The 20,424-nt window shown below is 36.1% G+C and overlaps 2 protein-coding genes across 3 annotated transcripts in view; one reads left to right on the top strand and one right to left on the bottom strand.

Annotated features, from left to right (window-relative positions):
• Nucleotides 1-20,424, top strand: part of LOC125350356 (centromere protein P) — a 196,499-nt gene that overhangs the window by 67,786 nt on the left and 108,289 nt on the right. The window lies entirely within an intron of this gene.
• On the bottom strand, nucleotides 59-10,849 carry Omd (osteomodulin). 2 transcript variants are annotated; one of them, XM_048344528.1, is made up of 3 exons: nucleotides 10,365-10,849; nucleotides 1,812-2,757; nucleotides 59-1,127 (listed from the first exon to the last, which is right to left on the bottom strand). In XM_048344528.1, exons 2-3 carry the CDS (start codon nucleotides 2,743-2,745, stop codon nucleotides 802-804), a joined length of 1,260 nt encoding a protein of 419 aa, XP_048200485.1. In that variant the 5' UTR covers nucleotides 2,746-2,757; nucleotides 10,365-10,849; the 3' UTR covers nucleotides 59-801. The 2 variants fall into 2 exon arrangements, with proteins under 2 accessions (XP_048200485.1, XP_048200403.1); XM_048344446.1 differs by having other exon boundaries at nucleotides 1,812-2,754.

Here is a 20,424-nt window from a genome sequence, read left to right as displayed (position 1 = left end):
TGTATTATGTCCCAAAAGAAGAGAATTTAATAATATTTTAAGAACTTTTTTTTTATTTAATGTTGGCTTATGAACAAAGCAGTAATCTACTAATGTCTTTAGGTAACTAAAGCAGAGATCATTTTCTAATTTAATTAGCTATAAGTGAAAAACTTGATGTATTCCTGTTAAAAATGGAACACATTAAGAATACTTGATTTCATAATCTATATGTCTTGAGTGCTTAATATGATGGCCTCTTGAAAATCATAAATACCGTTCTATCTTCTTGAATGATAAGCCAGAGGGTAGAAGTCATGGTGAGGATTCATAAATACAAGTGTGAAGAGTCTTCTGGAGACATTCACAGAAAATGATTTCTTAAATGAATGACCACTCCTAACATTGGTGTACCCTCCTGTTTTTCAGACATCCTCATAGTGATTGAAAGGACACATTTCCCAGGCCTTCACTGCTAAGGCAACTTCCTTTAACTTTCCTAGGAAAATTTCTGTTATTACAAGTGGCACTTGCTTTCTTTTTCAGTATGATAGCTCTAGATTTAAAAAGTGTAAGAGGGCAGTAAAGCTTAGTTTTTTTAATTCCCACATGTGAGTCTTGTTTGTATTTGTAGAATTTGTATGATTCTAAGTAAATTCTAATTCTATGTAATCATATAGTTGCCCAACAACTTAAAGGCAACTCTAATCTTTACTAATATATAATTCTAAAAATGTAACTGAGCAATATGTGATTAGATTTAAAATGATTCTGAGCTCTTATGAATTCATAAGTGCATACCTATGCAGTTTCTTGTCATTCTTAAATATCATAGTAATGAAGGTCAAAGTGCTCTTCAGTCCCAACTTGTTCTTGACCCTCGTGAGTGTTGTCATGATCTTCATAATTATCCCCATCATCATAATCATCATCATCTTGAAATCTCCTGAAAACTTGAGTTTTCAATTCTATCATTTGACCATCAATGCTCCTTTGCTCACCATAGTAAATACTGTGTATATGAGGGAAGCAGGAAAAGATGTATGAATTGATTGGTTCTTTCAGTCTGTTTTGGTCCACACGAAGGTATGTTAAATGATGGTCATATAGAGGGTCAATAGATGGACACATCATTGTCACATTGATTTCTGGAAAATACAAATAAAAGATTAATCCTTTAGTGTCTGTATTTTATTGAGGTTTCTATTATATATAATAGTTTCATTAAAACACTTGTAAGTAGAACTAGATTGAATTATTTTTGTACTGCTTAAATAATAAAATGAAGGAAGTGAAACTGAGCTTTATATTAACCAAATAAATACGGATATATATTTTTGATTGTTTAATCAGACATTTCAAATAAATCCCACTACTGAGTACTCAGATTTCTTCATCTACTCTATTATAATACTTTCTCCAGCATTCAAGGCAGACAAATTTAGAAGACTATATAAACGTAATGGTGGACCTTTATCTGGTACCAATTTTCTGCTATTTTCTGAGCCAACTTCAAAACAGTCCTTTTCTACAAAGGATTCCATCTTTTAAACATCAAGTATTTTAAAAATAACATGCTGGGTGCTGGTATCTTATGCCTGTAATCTTAGTTCCTCAAGAGATTGAGATCTGAGGACTATGGTTCAAAGCCAGCTCAAGCAGGAAGGAAATTTAAGCTCAGCTAGCCTTTTATCTCCAATTAGTCATGAAAACCCAGAAATGGAACCAGTTGCTCAAGGAGTAGAATGCTAGCCTTGAGCAAAGAAGCTGAAGGACAGCTTTCAGGCCCTTAGTTCAAGCCCCAGGATCAACATAATAAAATAAATACATACTTTCTATTTCATTATTTTCTAGGTAGAGGTGTTCTAAGTTTCTAGGAATGTAAAATGCTTGCTTCAACTTGTTATGTCCGACATTGAGCTCGATGAGGTTCGAAAGATTGAAAGTATCATACAAGATATCTTGTAGTTTGTTGTGTGACATTCTTAGAACATGAAGTTTTGGGAGGTTATCAAAGTAGTTGTCTGGGATAGAAGAAATTGAATTATTTTCTAAGGATAGATACATGAGTGAGGAAGGCAATCCAGGAGGCATTGATTCCAGTCTGTTATTACATAGGTTGAGCTGCATTAATTTTTCCATTTTGGCAAAGGTTTTCTCTTTTAACATCGAGTCATCAAAGTGATTGTGACAGAGATCGAGCATAGTTAAGTTTACTAGCCCATCCATTGCAATTGGTGGTAGTGTGGAGATTTTATTGTAACCAAGAAGGAGCCTTTCCAGAGATTTTGGAAGAGGAAATGGAAATTCTTCTAAATTATTATGTTCTAGATGAAGTTGTAGTAGATTTGAAAACTTAGCAAACACACCATAATCAATTTTTTGAATTTTGTTGTGGCTGAGGTTAATTTCTTTCAGATGAGTTGCATTAATGAGTGAATTTGCAGTTACAGCCTCAATTTCATTGAACTGAAGGTAGACTTGCTGAATATGCATCGGAATATTGGGGACAGTTTTGAGTTTGCGATTGTCACAGTACATAGATGACGGAAAATTAATTGGACAAAAGCATTCCCTGGCACAGCCTAAAACAGGCTGATGAAAAGGAACTCCATATTCAATATTTTGATGAAGTTGGAATTCAGGTTCATAATCCTCATTTGGTTCTTGGTCATAATCTTCATCCCATCGATAAGTTTCATATTGGCAATATACTTTGACTCCAAATAAGAGGAAAAGGACATATACTGGACTCAAAAGGCCCATGTTTTTGCTCTATTGCAAGGAGAAAATAGAATACATTATAGAAAAGTGAATAAAACTCAGAATAATTCCTATATAAATTGGCAGTTCGATGAAATGTATTATATCTTTATACAAAAAAAAGTATCCTAGAAAAATGAGTGATGCTCAAACCAAAATTAGTATTTAAGTAGCAATGAAGTAGAATTTTTTTTTTTTTTGGCCAGTCCTGGGCCTTGAACTCAGGGCCTGAGCACTGTCCCTGGCTTCCTTTTGCTCAAGGCTAGCACTCTGCCACTTGAGCCACAGCGCCCACTTCTGGCCATTTTCTGTATATGTGGTGCTGGGGAATTGAACCCAGGGCCTCATGTATACGAGGCAAGCTCTCTTGCCACTAGGCCATATCCCCAGCCCAAGTAGAATTTTTTTAAATCACATAGTGCTCCGAACCACAGCCAGAAGTCTGGTGTGCTGGACTTTTTACAAAATAATCACTACCTTTTAAGAATCTCAATTATCTTTGTTTTTTGGAATATAATGACTAGGTTTGTGTTAGCTAGATTTATGATGCTCAAAGGATATACTCAATAGCACTCTTGCTCCCTTTAAATGCTGCTTCTATCCTTTGATGATAGTCCCTACTTATGAGAAGAGTAACTAATAGGTAATTAGAGAGCTTTTACCCAATAGGATTGTTAGTATTAAACCAAAATCCTCCTCTCTACAACTTCTGATGATACACTTTTCTGCCCTTTGAAAGAACATGAAATACTCTCTTTTGTGTGAGAAGATACTTAGAAATAGCTATCATGTTGTCTTTCTGTGTTTTTTCCTCAAGCTTATCTGCAGTATCAAATTTTCCTCAGAAGAAAGCTTCTAGAATCTAATTATTTTGTCTATCTCAGCCCAAATAACTCCCTTAATATAAAAAATATACATAGCATTTACATCCTACCAATTTGTCATTCCTAGTAGATTAATCTTCATAATTTTCTTACAGGCTTTCTTTTTTCCACTCATATATATATATATATATATTTTTTTTTTTAATTACTGAAGTTTAACTCAGAACCTTGCACTTGGTAGGCAGGTGGACTTCTACTTGATCTGTACCCCTAGACCCTTTTGCTTTTTAGTTTTCTTCAGGTAGTGTCTTGTGCTTCCCACCCCCCACCCCCAGGCCACCTTGGGACAATGATCCTTCTACCTACTCACACCTTCTTCCCTCATAGCTGGAACCTCAGGAGCATCATAACATGCTTGGTTTATTTTGTTGAGATGGAGATCTCAATAAGATTTTTACCATGGCTGTCCACAAACTTATCTTCCTATCTCCACCTCCCAAGTGGTTGAGATTATAGGCATGAACCACTGTGTGCAACTTCACTGATATTTTTGAGTTAAGGTCTATATATACACTTATTAAAACCACTCTGTATTTCTCCCAGGAACTTAAAATCTAGTATCAGAGGATCAGAGACTTACACATAGTGAAATATAGTAGAAGAACATTGTGTGAAGGACTATAAGGAAGGAAGGCTTCATACACAACACTGGTTTTGCTGAAACTTAAAGTTATAGAAGGGTAGATTAAGTCCTTGATAAGGACCCTGATAATCTGCATTTCACTCCTGTCAGTTAACATATCTGCTTCTGCTTCATCGATAAAGTGAGAAATGCAATTGTTGGACCTGATGTCATATGCTTCTAATCCCAGCCACTGTGGAGACTGAAGGAAGTAGAGGAACCCAGGAGGAGATACTGAGGAGAATCAGTTTGGCAACATAGTAAGGAAAGGAAAGAAGGGGAAGCAGGGAGGAAGGAAAGGACAGTGATAATTTCTTTATAACTTGCCTGCTTTATCTCCTGTGCTTTTTATCTTGTATCTATTATATCTGCTTATCACATTTAGAAATTAGTATCATATGAAATAGTCATGTAGAAGCACTTTGCAAATTGAAAGTTGGTACCTAGATGGACTGAGCATATTATTTAAGGAAAAGTTGAAGAAAAAAGTCATACTTATTGTTTTTTTCCTGAGACCATTTTTCTCTACTCTTCTCATCCAAGGTTTCATGAAACAATGAATATCCTAAAACAGCATTGTATTAATGAAGTGAGTCATCTTCCTGTTTGTCTAAAATGATATTTCCTATTTTTCTTCATTAGTATAATTGAGTCATTTTCTGAAACAACCCATTTAAGAAACATCTGTGAGCCACGCCTGTAATCCTGCTACTTGGGAGGCTGAGGGTATAGTGGCATGTGCTGGTTATCCCAGCTACATAGGCTGAGATCATGAGTACTAGGGTCCTGGCCAACCTAGGCAAAAATGTTTGTGAGTCTTCGTCTCAGAGGATAAAGCTGGGTGTGGTGGTATGTGCCTGACATCCTTGCTAATATAAGAAGCAGACAACAGGCTTGGACCCTGGGAAGACCAATGCAAAAAAAAAGGTGGGGGGTGGAGATGTGACTCAGTGGTAGAGTACCTGCCTAGCAAGTGTGGAGATCTAAGTGCCAAATCCCAGAACCACTCACCCAAAACAACAACAAAGAAAAGATCTGAGTTTCTCATTTCTTTTCTTGCCCCAAAGGAAAAAAAATACATAGATTGTAAATCCTGTGTGTTTAGTACCTGAACTATACGCATGCATGCCCTGGGCCTGCTTATTACCATTACTACAATCCATTCTCTCAATTTTGAGTGCTTCACAATCTGACAATTGTCTTTATTAACTCCTATTGAAATAATTCTATCAGTGGAACCTGAAATATATTGATCCTCTTGTTTTACCACTGCCCTGCATACCTTACTTCTGACTTAGATCCTAGAGTTCAGTACTATTATCACTCCTTTACACCCTCCCTGAGCATACTATTCCCTTTCACCTGGCAAACAAATAATGTCCCACCTTCTCTGCCTGACTCACACAGTTGAATAGGCTGGAGGAAAAACAATCCAAGCAGATTGGGCCTCACTGTCAACTTTTTCTTTCTTTCTTTTTTTTTTAAATAGTACTTTGGTTTGAACTCAGTGCTTCCTACTTACTCAGCAGATAGATGTTCTACCACTTGAGCCATGAACCTAGCCCTTTTTTTCCTTAGTTGTTCTTCAGGTAGAGTCTTATGTTTGAACCCAGGGCCAGTTTCAAAGTGTAATCTTCCTCTCAATGATTCCTATGCATACCAGTACACCTGGCTTTTTAGTTGACATAGAGATTTGCTAACTTGAGGCTGGCCTGAAACTACAGTCCTTCCTGCATCTGCATCCCAAACAGATGAGATTATAGGCCTAAAGCTATAATTTCATGCCCTTCTTTTATTGTCACTTCTTGAGCACAACCTCAAGTGGTACCTGACTGCATTTTCATAGTCTGCTCATTTCCTTTCCTTTTCTTTTAGAATACTGTTTTTACTTTCTTAAGTCTCTAAAACATTCTTAATTATTATTACTATTATTAGATAATGGGCTTGCTTTTTCTTTTTTCCAGTCCTGGGGCTTGAACTCTGGGCCTGAGCACTGTCCCTGGCTTCCTTTTGCTCAAGGCTAGCACTCTACCGCTTGAGCCACAATGCCACTTATGGCTTTTTCTGTTTATGTGGTGCTGAGGAATTGAACCCAGGGCTTCATGCATGCTAGACAAGCACTCTATCATTGAGCCACATTCCCAGCCTATGCTTTTTTAAATTATGAAAAATATGGTTAAATAATCATTCCCATATATTTTCTTATATCTATCCCTCCTGTATGAAAAATGCCAAAACAGCAATGATTTTGAAACTCATGACGTTTATTTTTGCAAATCCAAGTATAGGATCTGTTTTTTTCTTTTCCATGGGATTGATGGAGGATAGCATTTGTCATAGACTTTGAAGAAATGTTATGATTCTTATAGAATGAATATGATGAAGATGATTCTTTCTAAGAAGAAATGAGTAACAAAATAGAGACAGCAAAGTGTAAAGTAAGAAATGGGAGTTAACAGATAATCTGAAGGGCCTAAATTCTCTCCTAAATAATATGTACTCTGGGAATAAATGTTTTGAACTAACATATTTTAGCTGTGATCTTTATACTGTGGTCCTGGTGTGAACAAGGTATAATTTTATCCCAAAGGACTGTGTTCAGAGCAGGCCAGTGTTGCCAAGCTGGAAAGTCTGTGTGAGTGTTCATGAGTATGCTCATTGCTCGCTGAGTTATGTAAGTGCTGCATGTGATGTGCTCTAGTAAAGTGCTTCATAAGCATTAGTAGTTTATAATTGTCTTGAACTATTTCTGTGAGGCACTGTGCTAATAGGAAGCACAAGAATAAAAAAGCAGGGAGAGATGGTCCTCTCTATAAAGAGCAAACAATTTAGAGGAAAAAGAGATCACAAAATGAACCCTAATCTAAGACAGATGGCAATATAGTTTATAGCAGGGACAGATAATACTGTGGGGTCTACTGGTTGGATCCTTCTTAGGAAAGTCATGTCTTTTATAAATATCATTTGATCTAGACAATGGGACATTAAAAAATGGGTGTAAATATTTGTGTGTGAGAGAGAGTGAGAGAGACAGAGGTATGGGGGGGAGGGGGATTAGGCCTCTCTTTGCTTAACTTTTTTGCTGAAGGCTGGCACTCTGCCAGCGTGCCACAGCTTCACTTAAGCTTTTTGCTAGTTTATTGGAAATGACTCATTTGAGTTTGTCTGCCCAGGCTGGCTTCGAACTGAGGTAATCAGAGTTCAGCCTTCTGAATAGGGTTATAGGCTTAAGCTACCAGTGTAAATTTTTTTACACCATTTACTTACTTGTAACCTCTTGCTTATAATTTTATACTCATTGGTAGCATCTTGCATTTTCTTTTTTTTTTTTTTTTGCTAGTCCTGGGCCTTGGACTCAGGGCCTTAGCACTGTCCCTGGCTTTTTGCTCAAGGCCAGCACTCTACCACTTGAGCCACGGCGCCACTTCTGGCCGTTTTCTATATAAATGGTGCTGAGGAATCGAACCCATGGCTTCATGTACGTGAGGCAAGCACTCTTGCTACTAGGCCATATTCCCAGCCCCACATCTTGCATTTTCATAGGACTTTCTGTACTCTTTTTATTTTTTCATTATCACTAAGTAGTTGTACAAAGGGGTTTCAATTCAACAAGTCACAATGCATCTTGATCACCCTATCCATTGTTCTCGCACATCTTTCCCAATCCCATTCAGACCCTCAAGGTATTTGCTTTGTACTTTTTTTTTTTTTTTTTTTGGCCAGTCCTGGGCCTTGGACTCAGGGCCTGAGCACTGTCCCTGGCTTCTTCCCGCTCAAGGCTAGCACTCCGCCACTTGAGCCACAGCGCCGCTTCTGGCCGTTTTCTGTATATGTGGTGCTGGGGAATCGAACCTAGGGCTTCGTGTATCCGAGGCAGGCACTCTTGCCACTAGGCTATATCCCCAGCCCTGCTTTGTACTTTTTTTTATATAGCAGATGAACTTAAAAAAAATCTGTCCTACTTTATTTCAATTCCAATACATCCACTGAAATTGGATTCTGTGAGTCTACTTTCTTATCAAAAGATGAAGGTATAAGCTGAGGGGCAGAAATGGTCCTGGCCCTAGCACTGGGCCAAACCACATAGAGCTCTAACACCAACTGCCACACAGATGAACTTGGAAAAGAGTGTTGCTTGTGCAGTCAGTGTGAACTTAATCTTTGTGTTAAGCCAATTAGCAACTACCATTGAGCCACCTTATATTTGGGAATTAATCTGCTCTTAACAATTACATAAATTACTGGGATAAAAAGGACATCTGGATATCTTTAGTCCCATACTTAATTATATAACTTTGACTTAGATTTAATTTAAAAAACACTAATAACTAAAGCTTCTCTGAGAATAGAGGAATTATTTATCTTGCCTCCTTTTGGTTGTTATGAATACTAGAAAGAAAAGCTTTCCCCAAAGAACTTTTTTTTTTTCTAAATTAAACATTCCCTCTACATGAATGATTCTGTAATGCTGCCTTGTCTTGCTTCTTTTTTACTCTGCAGATTTCTGATATGAAATCTGTCCTGTTTCCTTCTACTGTTTCTTCTTATGTGATAATTTTACCTGTTAAATTATCTTAGTTTCACTTCATTTAATGAATATCTTCTCAGCCACTTTTTAATTTTGCCTCTTTTTTTTTTTTGGCCAGTCTTGGGGCTTTGACTCAGGGCCTGAGCACTGTCCCTGGCTTCTTTTCTCTCAAGGCCAGCACTCTACCACTTGAGCCACAGTACCACTTCCAGCTTTTTCTGTTTTTGTGGTGCTGAGGATCGAACCCAGGGCTTCATGTGTACAAGGCAAGCACTCTACCGCTAAGCCATATTCCCATCCCCAATTTTGCATATTTTCTTATGTCTGCTTTTCATATTCCACATCTATGCTTTCTTCCCTATAGGAATAACTCACAGAACAGTATAACTTACTATTAGTCTCCTCATTCCTGACTTCTAATCTTCAACTGGATCTAGTATTAACTAGATGTTTATAAGTACTCAGGTATTTGTGGAATGAAAGATTGAATCAATAAAGTACAGATTGTATTGTGTTAGTAGTGCTGTGAGTAATGTTGATTTCTCTACACATAATAGTCTGTTTATATGAAAAACCTTTGTCTATTAAATACTTCTCCATGATAATAACTGTATCCCTTCTATTGTTTAGAAATATATTATGTGAAAAAAAGTTAAAGGTCTATATTACTAATTTTTACTTTTTTCCATTAGACAGAAAATTTTCATATCATACAATAAAAGCTCCTATATCTTAACATTTCTCTTACTTGAAGAAAACTCACATTTTCATCAAGACAGTTTCTAATTTAAATTATTAATATAATTAAGATACACTTGATTCTGGACAGAACCACTGCAACATTTTATTATTTTAAAGATGTAACTGTTTCATAGGTATGCCATAGAGACCAGTATGTTAACAATGAATCATTAGTATATGTTTCAGTTTATATCCAAACAATTTTAGATTTTACTTTGTAAAATTCTTTGAATATTAAAATATCAATGTCTTAATTATTTTTAGCCATAATACACTTGGACTCTTAACTATTTTAAGCCCCATAACTACCTTCTTGAATAGACATAATATGTTCATAATCTCTCATGAGGTAAAAGTAAAAACAAAAATATTATATCAGGATATTGGGTGATAGAGAAACTCTTGAATGAAATTTGTAAAAATGCCCATCTTCCCTGCAACCAGACTCACTAGCATGGTCCAGATTTGTAGATGAAAAAGCTTTAGGAGGTTTTGTTTTTTTGGTTTTGGGTTTTTTTGCTAGTTAAAATTGAGAGTGAAAAACAGATCCCCAAAGTGAGAGATTAGTTCCTTTAGCATGAGAAGGATCTTTCCCTACTAAAAGAAAAAAAAAAAACAACAACAACTAAGATTAGTTGATAATTTAGAGTTGGAAATTTAATCTCACTATGCTTATCTTCTTCCCTGAATATTTTATCTAATCAAAATGTTAATGTAGCTTTTACCATATTTTGCCTCCCCAAATTGTGCCATTATTATATTTGCAGTCTATTTTAATACTAAACAAATATAATACACTTAACAGTAGGAATAAGTTGTTTAAAAATTGAAAATTATTTTATCATACCTGTAGAAATTGCTTTAGCTTTCAGTAGTTGATGAGTTTGCAAATCCTCTAAGTGAATCAGAAATTCCTAAATTCTTTAACTGAGTTTCTTAAAAATTCACAGTAACTCTGTGTCCAGACAGGGCTGTCCATTGAATTACTGAAGCAATTTAAGCAAATACAGTCTGCTTGGAAAACACTTGGATTGAATTAAAATTCTGTATTTCTTTTCATTATACAAAACTTTGTGGATTCAAATTAAGATGTTTGTACTCTTGGTCAGATTTATGTGGTTTACTTCTTTCTTTTCTCCTTAATTTTTGGTTTGAGGTGTGGTAAGAATTTCCTCTAATATGAAAGGCAAACAGAACTAAATGAAACAACATGTACTGATTACTGTTTTTATTTTCATTTTCATGCCAAGGAATTCTTCAGATTAAAATCCACTGTGACCTGGAACCCAGTATCTCAGCAAATTTAAGGTGGAGCTCAGAATTGTACTCAGTCCCTGAGTTGTCTTACTCCACATGTTCACATCTGTGCTTTCCCTTTGTTATATAACAAGTCAGAAACACAGTGTTTCAAATCAGGCTTCTTTTTTTCTTTTTTCTTTTTTAATGCAATAGATTGTCATTGTAAGCTCAGGCTAAAGATAGAACTTTACTGTCAATCCCTTTTCTCATCTTACCCCCAAATATATTTATTAGAATGTTTACTAACGACCTTTAAAAGAAAAATTAACTCTTTGGCTTTGGAAGTCAATGCTTTGGACTCAGCATAATTGCTGTGCAAAAATAATTTTATAGTATTGAACATAAGCAAATGAAAAACTTCCATTACCTGGTAACTACTGACTTTATTTTACATATTTTAAAAGTTTCCTATTTTACGGAGTTATTTCTCCTTAAAGGTAACAGCTAATGATGCTAAGGGTTTTTCGTGCGCGCGCGCACACTAATGTCATATTTTAACAGAGTTAGCTGTGTCTTTTGGCAGACGACATTGAGTTCATTTGGGGGAATTCTTTCAAGCTTGAGCAAATAAGGTAAAGCAAATTCAAGAGTCCATTTTTGGTTCCACAAAAAGTGTTTTCCATTAAGACTATACAAAGAACTCACAAGATTTATTTTGTTATACTTCAGATTTTTAAAAAAGCATTTAGTGTTTCAAGTAATGCTTTGGCAGTATTATAAAAATCTAGTCTATTATTTGAGACATTGGTATGTAAAACGTGGCAGACCACATTTGGGCCAGGATTTCATTTTGTTACTGATCCTTCCCATATGTTTTCTATTAGTGTCTTTGTTCTTAAACTTGAAGCTTCCACACTAAGGAAAAGAGGACACATCTGTGAAATTTTTCCAAAAGTTTTTCTTATTACTTCCCTTCATAATTCTCTTGAGTATTAAAATTAATCACTTAATTTTTTATATAATTAATGAAATGTGTGATTTGAACTTAGAATAGTTCATGTTTCCAGTAAATGTTCAAAAAGATTTATTGGTAAATAACTAGAACACATGCAATCAAAGTGTTTAAAAATTTTAAATAATTTGACAGTGCCTATGAGGTCTAAGTTGGCAATGATTGGGAATGAGGGGGCAGATGGTGGTTAGAATCAGAGCTTCAAGGAAAATAGTAGCTGTGAGTGATAGGTGGTGATCACTGATTTAGTTAGGAGGTTTTAATAGTAGCAGTTGATTAGAAAAGTAGGACAAATTGGTGAAAAGTTTAAAGTATATGCTATAATTACACTTATTTATTATAATTGTATGTTATAATTGAAGTCGATAGTTTCTCAAAGCTGAATGACATAGTTCTATCTAGGAAAGGCCCTCCTTTAACCTATTATATTAATAGGTAAATGGTAACGACAAGCTGTAATGTAATAGGTATGACAATGTATTGTAATAGGTATGACAAGTTCTCATTCACTCAATTTTTTTTTCATAGAGGACCTACTTAAATAAAATTTTAGGTGCTGAAGACTCAGCAACAAAGGACTCTGTTATCATAGTAAGGAAAAAAGAAAAATAAGCATTTTTTCCAGTGGAAGAAAATAAACCAAGGTAGAAGGATAGAAGGAGAAAAAACAATGATCCAGAAGGGTACAGATTATTAGTTCTGTTACTGCTATAGCTGTAAACTAGAATGGAGCAATTAAGTTATTATATGGTGGATGATAGGAACCAAGTGTCACACTTAGAAGAGCAGGTAATGTGAATGCTTCATGTGGCAATGCATTAAGAGTTGGACACAGCAGTATGAATCTATGTTTAGCTAAATATACATACAAGGATAGTTGTAGATACGAGTGTGTAAAGGGACTAGGATATATGTATATGTTCTTGCTTTAAAGCTGCAAGATTTCTTAGTTGTTTTCTAATTCTACCTCAGTACAAGGAACCATGGCTGCTTTTTGGAAAAATAGCTGATTCCAAGAGTACTAGGGCAAGGAAAATGTAAAGTAGAGCTAGAGCACAGAGTGGCACTAAAAGGAAAGAAGAAAATACCCAAAGAGAGAGATCTAGTTAGTTCTTGCCTGCAGTCAGTTTTGCTAGAACCTAAGACTGCTTAAAAAGAATGAAATCTATTAATTAAAAAAGAGAAGATTCCGGGGCTGGGGATATGGCCTAGTGGCAAGAGAGCTTGCCTCGTATACACGAGGCCCTGGGTTCAATTCCCCAGCACCACATATACAGAAAACAGCCAGAAGTGGCGCTGTGGCTCAAGTGGCAGAGTGCTAGCCTTGAGCAAAAGGAAGCCAGGGACGGTGCTCAGGCCCTGAGTCCAAGGCCCAGGACTGGCAAAAAAAAGAAAAAGAAAAAAAAGAAAAAAGAGAAGATTCCAACCAGTTACTGGCAGCTTATACCTGTAATTACACCTGTAATTCTAGCTACTCAGGAGGCTGAGATCAGAGGATTTGGGTTTGGAGCTAGCCAGGACAAGAAAATCCATGAGATTCTATTCACCAATTAATGAGCAAAAAGCCAGAAGTGGAACTGTGAGTCAAGTGGTAGAGCAGCTACCCTTGAACAAAAAAAGCTTAGGGACACAGCACAGGCCCTGAATTCAAGCCCTAGTAGCAGCACAAAGTAAAAAGGGGCGAAGAGGGGCAGAGAAGGGTACTTTATCTGTTTTTGATAATGTATACAATTTAGATACTTAGGTCTATATTTTGTGAAGGAGCAAGCCATATTGTTTTCCACAGGTGAAAGACAAGAATCAAACCAAAGTAGAGAGGTGGGGTGTCCTCACAGAGGCAGCCAGCACCGGCATCATGGTAGATGTGTATTTAGAATAATATTGTTGTTTTAAAAATGGGATCTTGCTATGTTGTCCAAGCCTGTCTGGAACTTCCGGGCTCAGGCACTTCTCCCACCTCATTCTCTCCAATAGCTGGGACTGCAGATAATTTACCACCACCTCTAACTAGCAACTATGTTTGCAAGGTAAATATAACACTTAGTAAATGAGCTATTTCTAACAGCAGGCCATTTGGGCAGCATTATGGAACTGTCTGAACACTAAATGTCACATTTGCCCAGCAAACACAGTCCACAATTTTGTGTATCTACCCCCACAGTGCTCTGAGGAGTAGGCACTCCTACTACATTCATGGCCCATCTGCAAGCTTGCTTTTCCCTCATTTCTATATATGTAAACCCCCTGCACCCACACATATACACTTATGCACACATCCCAAGCTTACCTACTGTCTTATAGAAGCCAGAAGTTTTGGTGTCTACTAAATCAGTTCCAATGTGTGGTTGAGTCTAGTAGCACCAGAATTGCTAGAGCTGCTTGTTAAAAACTTAAGATCTAGCATCTCTACATTCTACACCTAGGAAACCAGACTCTGAGAAAGGGCCTGGGCACTTCCACTTCTAAGAAGTGCCCCAAATATTGTGAAAACACACAGAACCACCTATCCAAATGTCCCCTCCCCTCCACTCTCTAATAAGACCAATTGTTAAGACTTTTGTGCCCCGCATGAAAATATTTCTTTGATCTGTTCATGTCTCTTGTCAGAGTGTGCAGATATTCTGAGTAAAGTTTTGCTGGGATACTCTAAATAGGATCTTGCTTAATCTCCTTGTGTTTACACATTTTCTTATTTTATACAAAAGTCAATTTGATTGTACAATGCTTATGCTTTATATTCTCTAGTGCTGTTTTATCTCTCATATTTTTAAATAGTTGGATAAGAGGAGTTTGAATGTTCTCACTACAAAAAAGGATAAATAAGGAAGTTGTTAGGCTAATTATCCCATTTATTAACACAATGTATACATATATGAAAGTATCACACAGTACTGCATAAATATATACAAATTATTATTGGTCAATAAAACTAAGAATAAGTTAATTCTCATTGGTTTTCAAAGTTAGAGAAGATGGGGCTGGGAATATGGACTAGTGGTAAAGTGTTTGCCTTGTATACCTGGAGCCCTGGGTTCAGTTCCTCAGCACCACATACACAGAAAAGCCAGAAGTGGCTTTGTGGCTCAAGAGGTAGAGTGCTAGCCTTGAGCAAAAAGAAGCCAGGGACAGTGCTCAGGCCCTGCGTCAATGCCCCAGGACTGGCAACAAAAACAAAACAAAGTTAGAAGATTTGACCTTGTATGTGCCCGCATTTTTCTATTAGCTTTACACAGCTATTATATTCCTGCCTTGCTAAGACTTTGTAAGAGCTGCTCCTGCTGCTGAGAATGCTGAGGCTCCTCACAGCTCAGTCTCCTTGATAAACTCCTGCTTATTTCCCAGGTTTCATCTTACTCCAGTTGTAATCAACTGCAAATTTAATTTATTTCTTCCTTATGGCTAGACTGTCAGTACCCTCCATGGTTCATCCTCTTCACTATTTTCTGATTAGTTTCTTGCTGGTTTGTGATATTCCTAGAAAAGTGACCCTGTACCGATCCAGGGATTATTATTCTTGTAGTCATCTCCCAGACTTCATCAGTGAACCTCACCTACCCTTATGTAGAAAAAACATCATATATATGTATGTGTGTGTGTTTATATATGTAAGTATGCATGTATGTATGTATGCATATATGTAAATATAGTATCATTGAGAAAAAACAATAGCTAGTTAGATAAACTCTATACAGGAGAAAGAAAGGAAAGGTGAAATTAGAAGTTCTTATTCTTAATTAAACATCTGAATTACCAGAGTCACAATGACATTTTCTTCTGAGTCCTTCCACAAATATTTTATTCATATAGAAGCAAATATGTATATTAAAAAGCCATTTTCAAAAAATGGGGATTTTAGAATTGCAGCTAACATTATTGGTAGATAGTATGACTTGAGTAAATACTGTTCCTCCCATCATCATCATCAAGAAGATTTTTTAATGTTATGAAGTGACTTGGATACTGTATATGTAGCATAATTCTGCCTGTCCAGTTTTCAAATTTCCATCCTTTTGTTTTTCTAAGTATTAGTCTAGCAGTGTGTTCCAACTTTTTCTTCTAGTCAGTTGTTTTCTAAATTTTTAAAATATGATTAGTAAAAATAGTATGAAAAGTAAAAATATTTGGCTTTGGTTTTGCTTTGTATTTATTTGCAGACTTCTGTAGCACATTAGAATAAGACTGCCCTCCCATGGTGAAAATTGGGTAACTTGTCCAACATGTTTAGTATGCTGACTTTTTTGGGGGGGAAATACCCTGAAATATTATCTTTTCAAAAATGTTCGGGAACTATGGGATAGGAAAATAAAATAGTTAAAACCTTAGCTCTAGTGTCACATTGGACAACAAGCAGAGAGACTCCTTAGGCCTTCATTTGTTACTCAGCTGAGGTCTAAGGTCACCTTTCTGAGATGTCAGTTTTTTTTATTTTTAATTGTTATAAAGGTGTTGTACAAAGGGTTTACATGTCAGTTAAATGTCAGCTAAAGAGTACATTTCTATTTTGACAATGTCACCCCTTCCCTTCTCTCTCTCGTCCAGTTTTTTCCTACCATCCCCACCCACAAATTGGGTAGTTCATTTTCAGCAGTGTTTAGTGAGTACCACTGCTGCATTTGTTCACCCATTGTTCCTCCATTTGTGTGCCCCTCCTTACCCTCCTAAAGACAAATAAGGCAAACAAACAAAACAAAAAAAAACCACCAACAAAGGAAAAATTCTTCCATTTTCTGGAGTTCATTTTGATAAATATTATTTTATATGATCAGATGAACATAGGCATTGTGCTTTTGTGTTCCTCTTCTAAGAGTATCCTCCTTTGGCCTCACTATGTATGAATGCCTAGAGTCCTGATGAGGTATTAGTTTTAACTTAAGGTATAGAGGTATAAGCCAAACACTGATAGCTCACAATTATAACCTTAGCTGTTCCGGAGGTTGAGATCTTGGTTTGAAGCTAGCCATGACAGAGAAGTCTAGGAGACTATTTCCAATTAGCAAAAAACTGGACTGGATGCCAGGTTCAAGTGGTAGAGCCACCAGCAAAGCAGCTGAGCCAATGTGAAGTCCTGGGTTCAAACCTCAGTTCCTAAAAAAAAAAAATAAGTACAAAGTTGTAAGTAAAGCGGTTCCTTATCTAAAATATGTGGCTTTTGGGCCACTTTTGGCTTTCAGTGCCCTTTTTATTTGTCTTCCTATTTCAGGGAATGCCTTTATGTATCTCTTTTCTTCCTCTTTCTCCCTCCTCTCCTCTCTCCCTCTCTCCTCATCTTTCTTCTATTCATCTTTCTTCTCTTCCTGTTTCTCCTCTTCTTCTCTTTTTTCTTCTTCACTGCACTTTAAAATTCTTGGATTTGCCCTTGAGACTTGTTAGCCTATTCTCCATATCTTCTGAGGAATTGATTGCTACAAGTACTCCTTAGGTAAAAAGAATTCTTTTGCTTTCTTCACAGTTTTGAAATAATGCAAAGTATAAATGGTAGCAGGGGATGATAGCAGGAGCTAGGAAATAAAATTTCTGTCCCTAGGTTTATCCAAGTTAATTTTTTAAAGAGAAATTGATTTTTTTGAGAGGGAGTTATTCTTCCTTGACAACATATCATGATGGGTATATTTGGGGAAGTGAGTAAACTCCACTATAAGTTTCTGGAGTGTGGCTCAAACATTTAGCAGTTTCTACTACAGCTCAACATGGTCCTATTCTATATGCCAACTATTCTGTTCCCAGGATACTTCCCTATGGAAATGAATGCATTGCCCTAAAAAAAAAAAAAAAGACTTGTAGGAACATGTTTGTAGTCATTTATTCACAATATCTCAAAATTGGTGACACTTAAGTGACTCTCAGTATTGGAATGGGCAAGAATGGAGTACTGATCAACAGTAAAATGAATTGAACTATTTATAACACATGATATTATAGATATATCTCATAGGTGTCATTTTTGAGTATGATAAATTTGATCTAAAGCTTATTCTGTACATATCCCAGTTTGGGTCAGAGGAGATTTCCTTACATGGTTAGCATAACCTAACTTTATGTGTAAATTGTAACCTAATTTACACAATTAAATAGACTGTGATCTATTCCTATAACAGTAGCTGACTCTGCACTATTCACCAGAAGGCTACCATTCAAACCACATTCAAAATGTTAAACTAATCTGCTATTTACTTTCATTTTCTGTATTTCACTTTCTTCTGGCTGGGCATATGATCTCACCCTTTGTAGGGCAGAATATTATGAATGATTTTTGTTCTCTGATGCCTTATTGTAAAATCTAAAGCAAGTTAAGATTTACAAAGCCAAATTTGTTTTTTGTTTTGTTTTGTTTTTTTTTTTTTTGCTTAAAGAAGCCAGACACTGGTTACTAATGCTTGTAATCCTAGCTACTCAGGAGACTGAGATCTGAGAATTGGGGCACAAAGCCAGCTGAGACAGTCAAGTCCAATAGACTCTTAAATCTGTACTTAACCAGTAAAAAGCCAGAAGTGAAAATGTGGCTCAAGTGGTAGATGACAGTCTTAGTGGGGAAAAAAGCCAATCTAGAGTGCAAGGTCCTGAGTTCAAGCCCTAATGCCAGCACCAAAAAATAAATGCAATTTTTAAAAAATTAAAAAGAAGCAAAAGAAGATAATAACTAAAGATTTATATTTATGAGTTCATTTATTTGAAGTTCAAGAACAAATACAATAAATTGGTGCAATGGATGCTATAAAATTAGTGTCTTAGAGCTAATGCTGTGGATATGGGACTGTGAAAGGGTATGGAAGATAACTTCTAGGATAATAAGTTTATATCTCCCCATTTGATCTGCTTTGACCAAAGGTGCTGGGATAACTGGATATTTGCATTATACCATATATAAAATTTACAAATGAAGCCAAGTTCTCATCAGAGTTTAAACTATTAAGCTTGAAAAATTTTGTGAATTTAGATTAGGCAACAGTTTCTTTCTTTTTTTTTTTTTTTAGTTCTTTTTTTTTTTTATTATCCCACTGAATTACAGGGAGGTTACAGTTTCATACCTTAGGCATTGGATACATTTCTTTTACTAGGCAACAGTTTCTTATATGACCCAAAGTTCAAGCAATAGAATAAACTAGATGTCATCATTAATGCCTTTTTTTGAGTCAAAGGACAAAACCTACAAAGTAATAAAAGAAGCCTCAGAATGAGCCCTCCATGTCGAGAAAACATAGGTTTGCCAGGGAGAGAATGGGGAAGGCTTTTTTATGGTTATGTAGCTTGTTTGTGGTGATGAAAAATTTCCAATATTGATTATAGTGAGTGTACAATTCTAAATACAATAATGATCATTGAATTGTATGCTTCAAGTTTTTTGTTTTTTTTTTTGCCAGTCCTGGAGCTTGAACTCAGAGCCTGAGCACTGCCCCTGGCTTCTTTTTGCTCAAGGCTAGCACTCTATCACTTGAGTCACAGCACCACTTCTGGCTTTTTCTATATATGTGGTGCTGAGAAATCGAGCCCTGGGTGCTTCATGCATACAAAGTGAGCACTTTACCACTAGGTCATATTCCCAGCCCCCGCTTTAATTTTTTTGAATTGTATGCTTTAACTGGTTGGATGAAATGGTATGTGAATTTCATCTCTTGCTCACAGCTGCTGCTGTACCAGTTGAGCCTCAACTCTAGTCCTGTAAATTATATCTCAATAAAACTTTTACTAAAAATAGTAAGGAACGGGCTCCAGTGGTTCATGTCTAATCCTAGCTACTCTGGAGGTTTTGACTTAAAGATTGCCTTTCAAAGCTAACCCAGGTAGAAAAGTCTGCAAGTCTTCATCTCGAGCTAAGCAACAAAAAGCTGGGCCAGAGACATGTTTCCAACAGTACAGCACTATGTGTAAGCAAGAAAGCTGAGCAAAAGCATGAGGCCTTTAGTGCAGTGCTGAAGCTGAGTAATGGTGCTATGAAAAATGAGACCTTCCTTATTTACCTATTCTTAACCTTGATAGCCAACCCCCCACCTCCTTCATATATATATATGTATGTATGTATGTATGTATGTATGTATGTGTGTGTGTATGTATGTATGTATCTGTATCTGTATCTGTATCGGATTCTTTCCTTATATCCTAAGTATATCTCTAAGGTCCTTTGAGGTAAGGACAAAGGCTGAACCAATTGAGCAGTGAAACCCAGTAGACACTATGTTGGAAATAAAAATGAACTATACAACTTGGTTGTTGGGGGGAGTCAGGAGGGGAAAAGCTGGGAGATAATGAGGGAAGGAGTGACACCGTTCAAAAGGAAATGTACTCATTACTTGGCTTATGTCACTAATCCCTCTGTACATTACCTTTGCAATAAACATTTTTTAAAAAGATAATTCTCTTGTATAGCACAGGAATTACATGGTGTGTTTTAGTGATTGAGGATAAACATGAGTGTTGCTTTAAAAATGTTACATATAAATTTTTTAAGTAGATATTCTTGGGTAGGAGAAGAAAAAAATAAACCTAAGCATAAATACTTCAAACTAGTATTTTAATATTTTCCTCAAATTCCAACTTTACTTGTTTTATGTTGAATACCAATAAAGAACACATAAATACTCTTAATTTTGCACCGTTTTGAGTTTTTATTTCTTTTATCTGATACTCTGCCTATTCAGTTAGGTCAAGTATGTTTCTCAGT

The sequence above is a fragment of the Perognathus longimembris genome, chromosome 1, assembly GCF_023159225.1.
Source record: "Perognathus longimembris pacificus isolate PPM17 chromosome 1, ASM2315922v1, whole genome shotgun sequence".
Lineage (NCBI taxonomy): Eukaryota > Metazoa > Chordata > Mammalia > Rodentia > Heteromyidae > Perognathus > Perognathus longimembris.
Note: the sequence above shows the minus strand (reverse complement) of the source record. Positions and strands in the feature narration are given on the sequence as shown.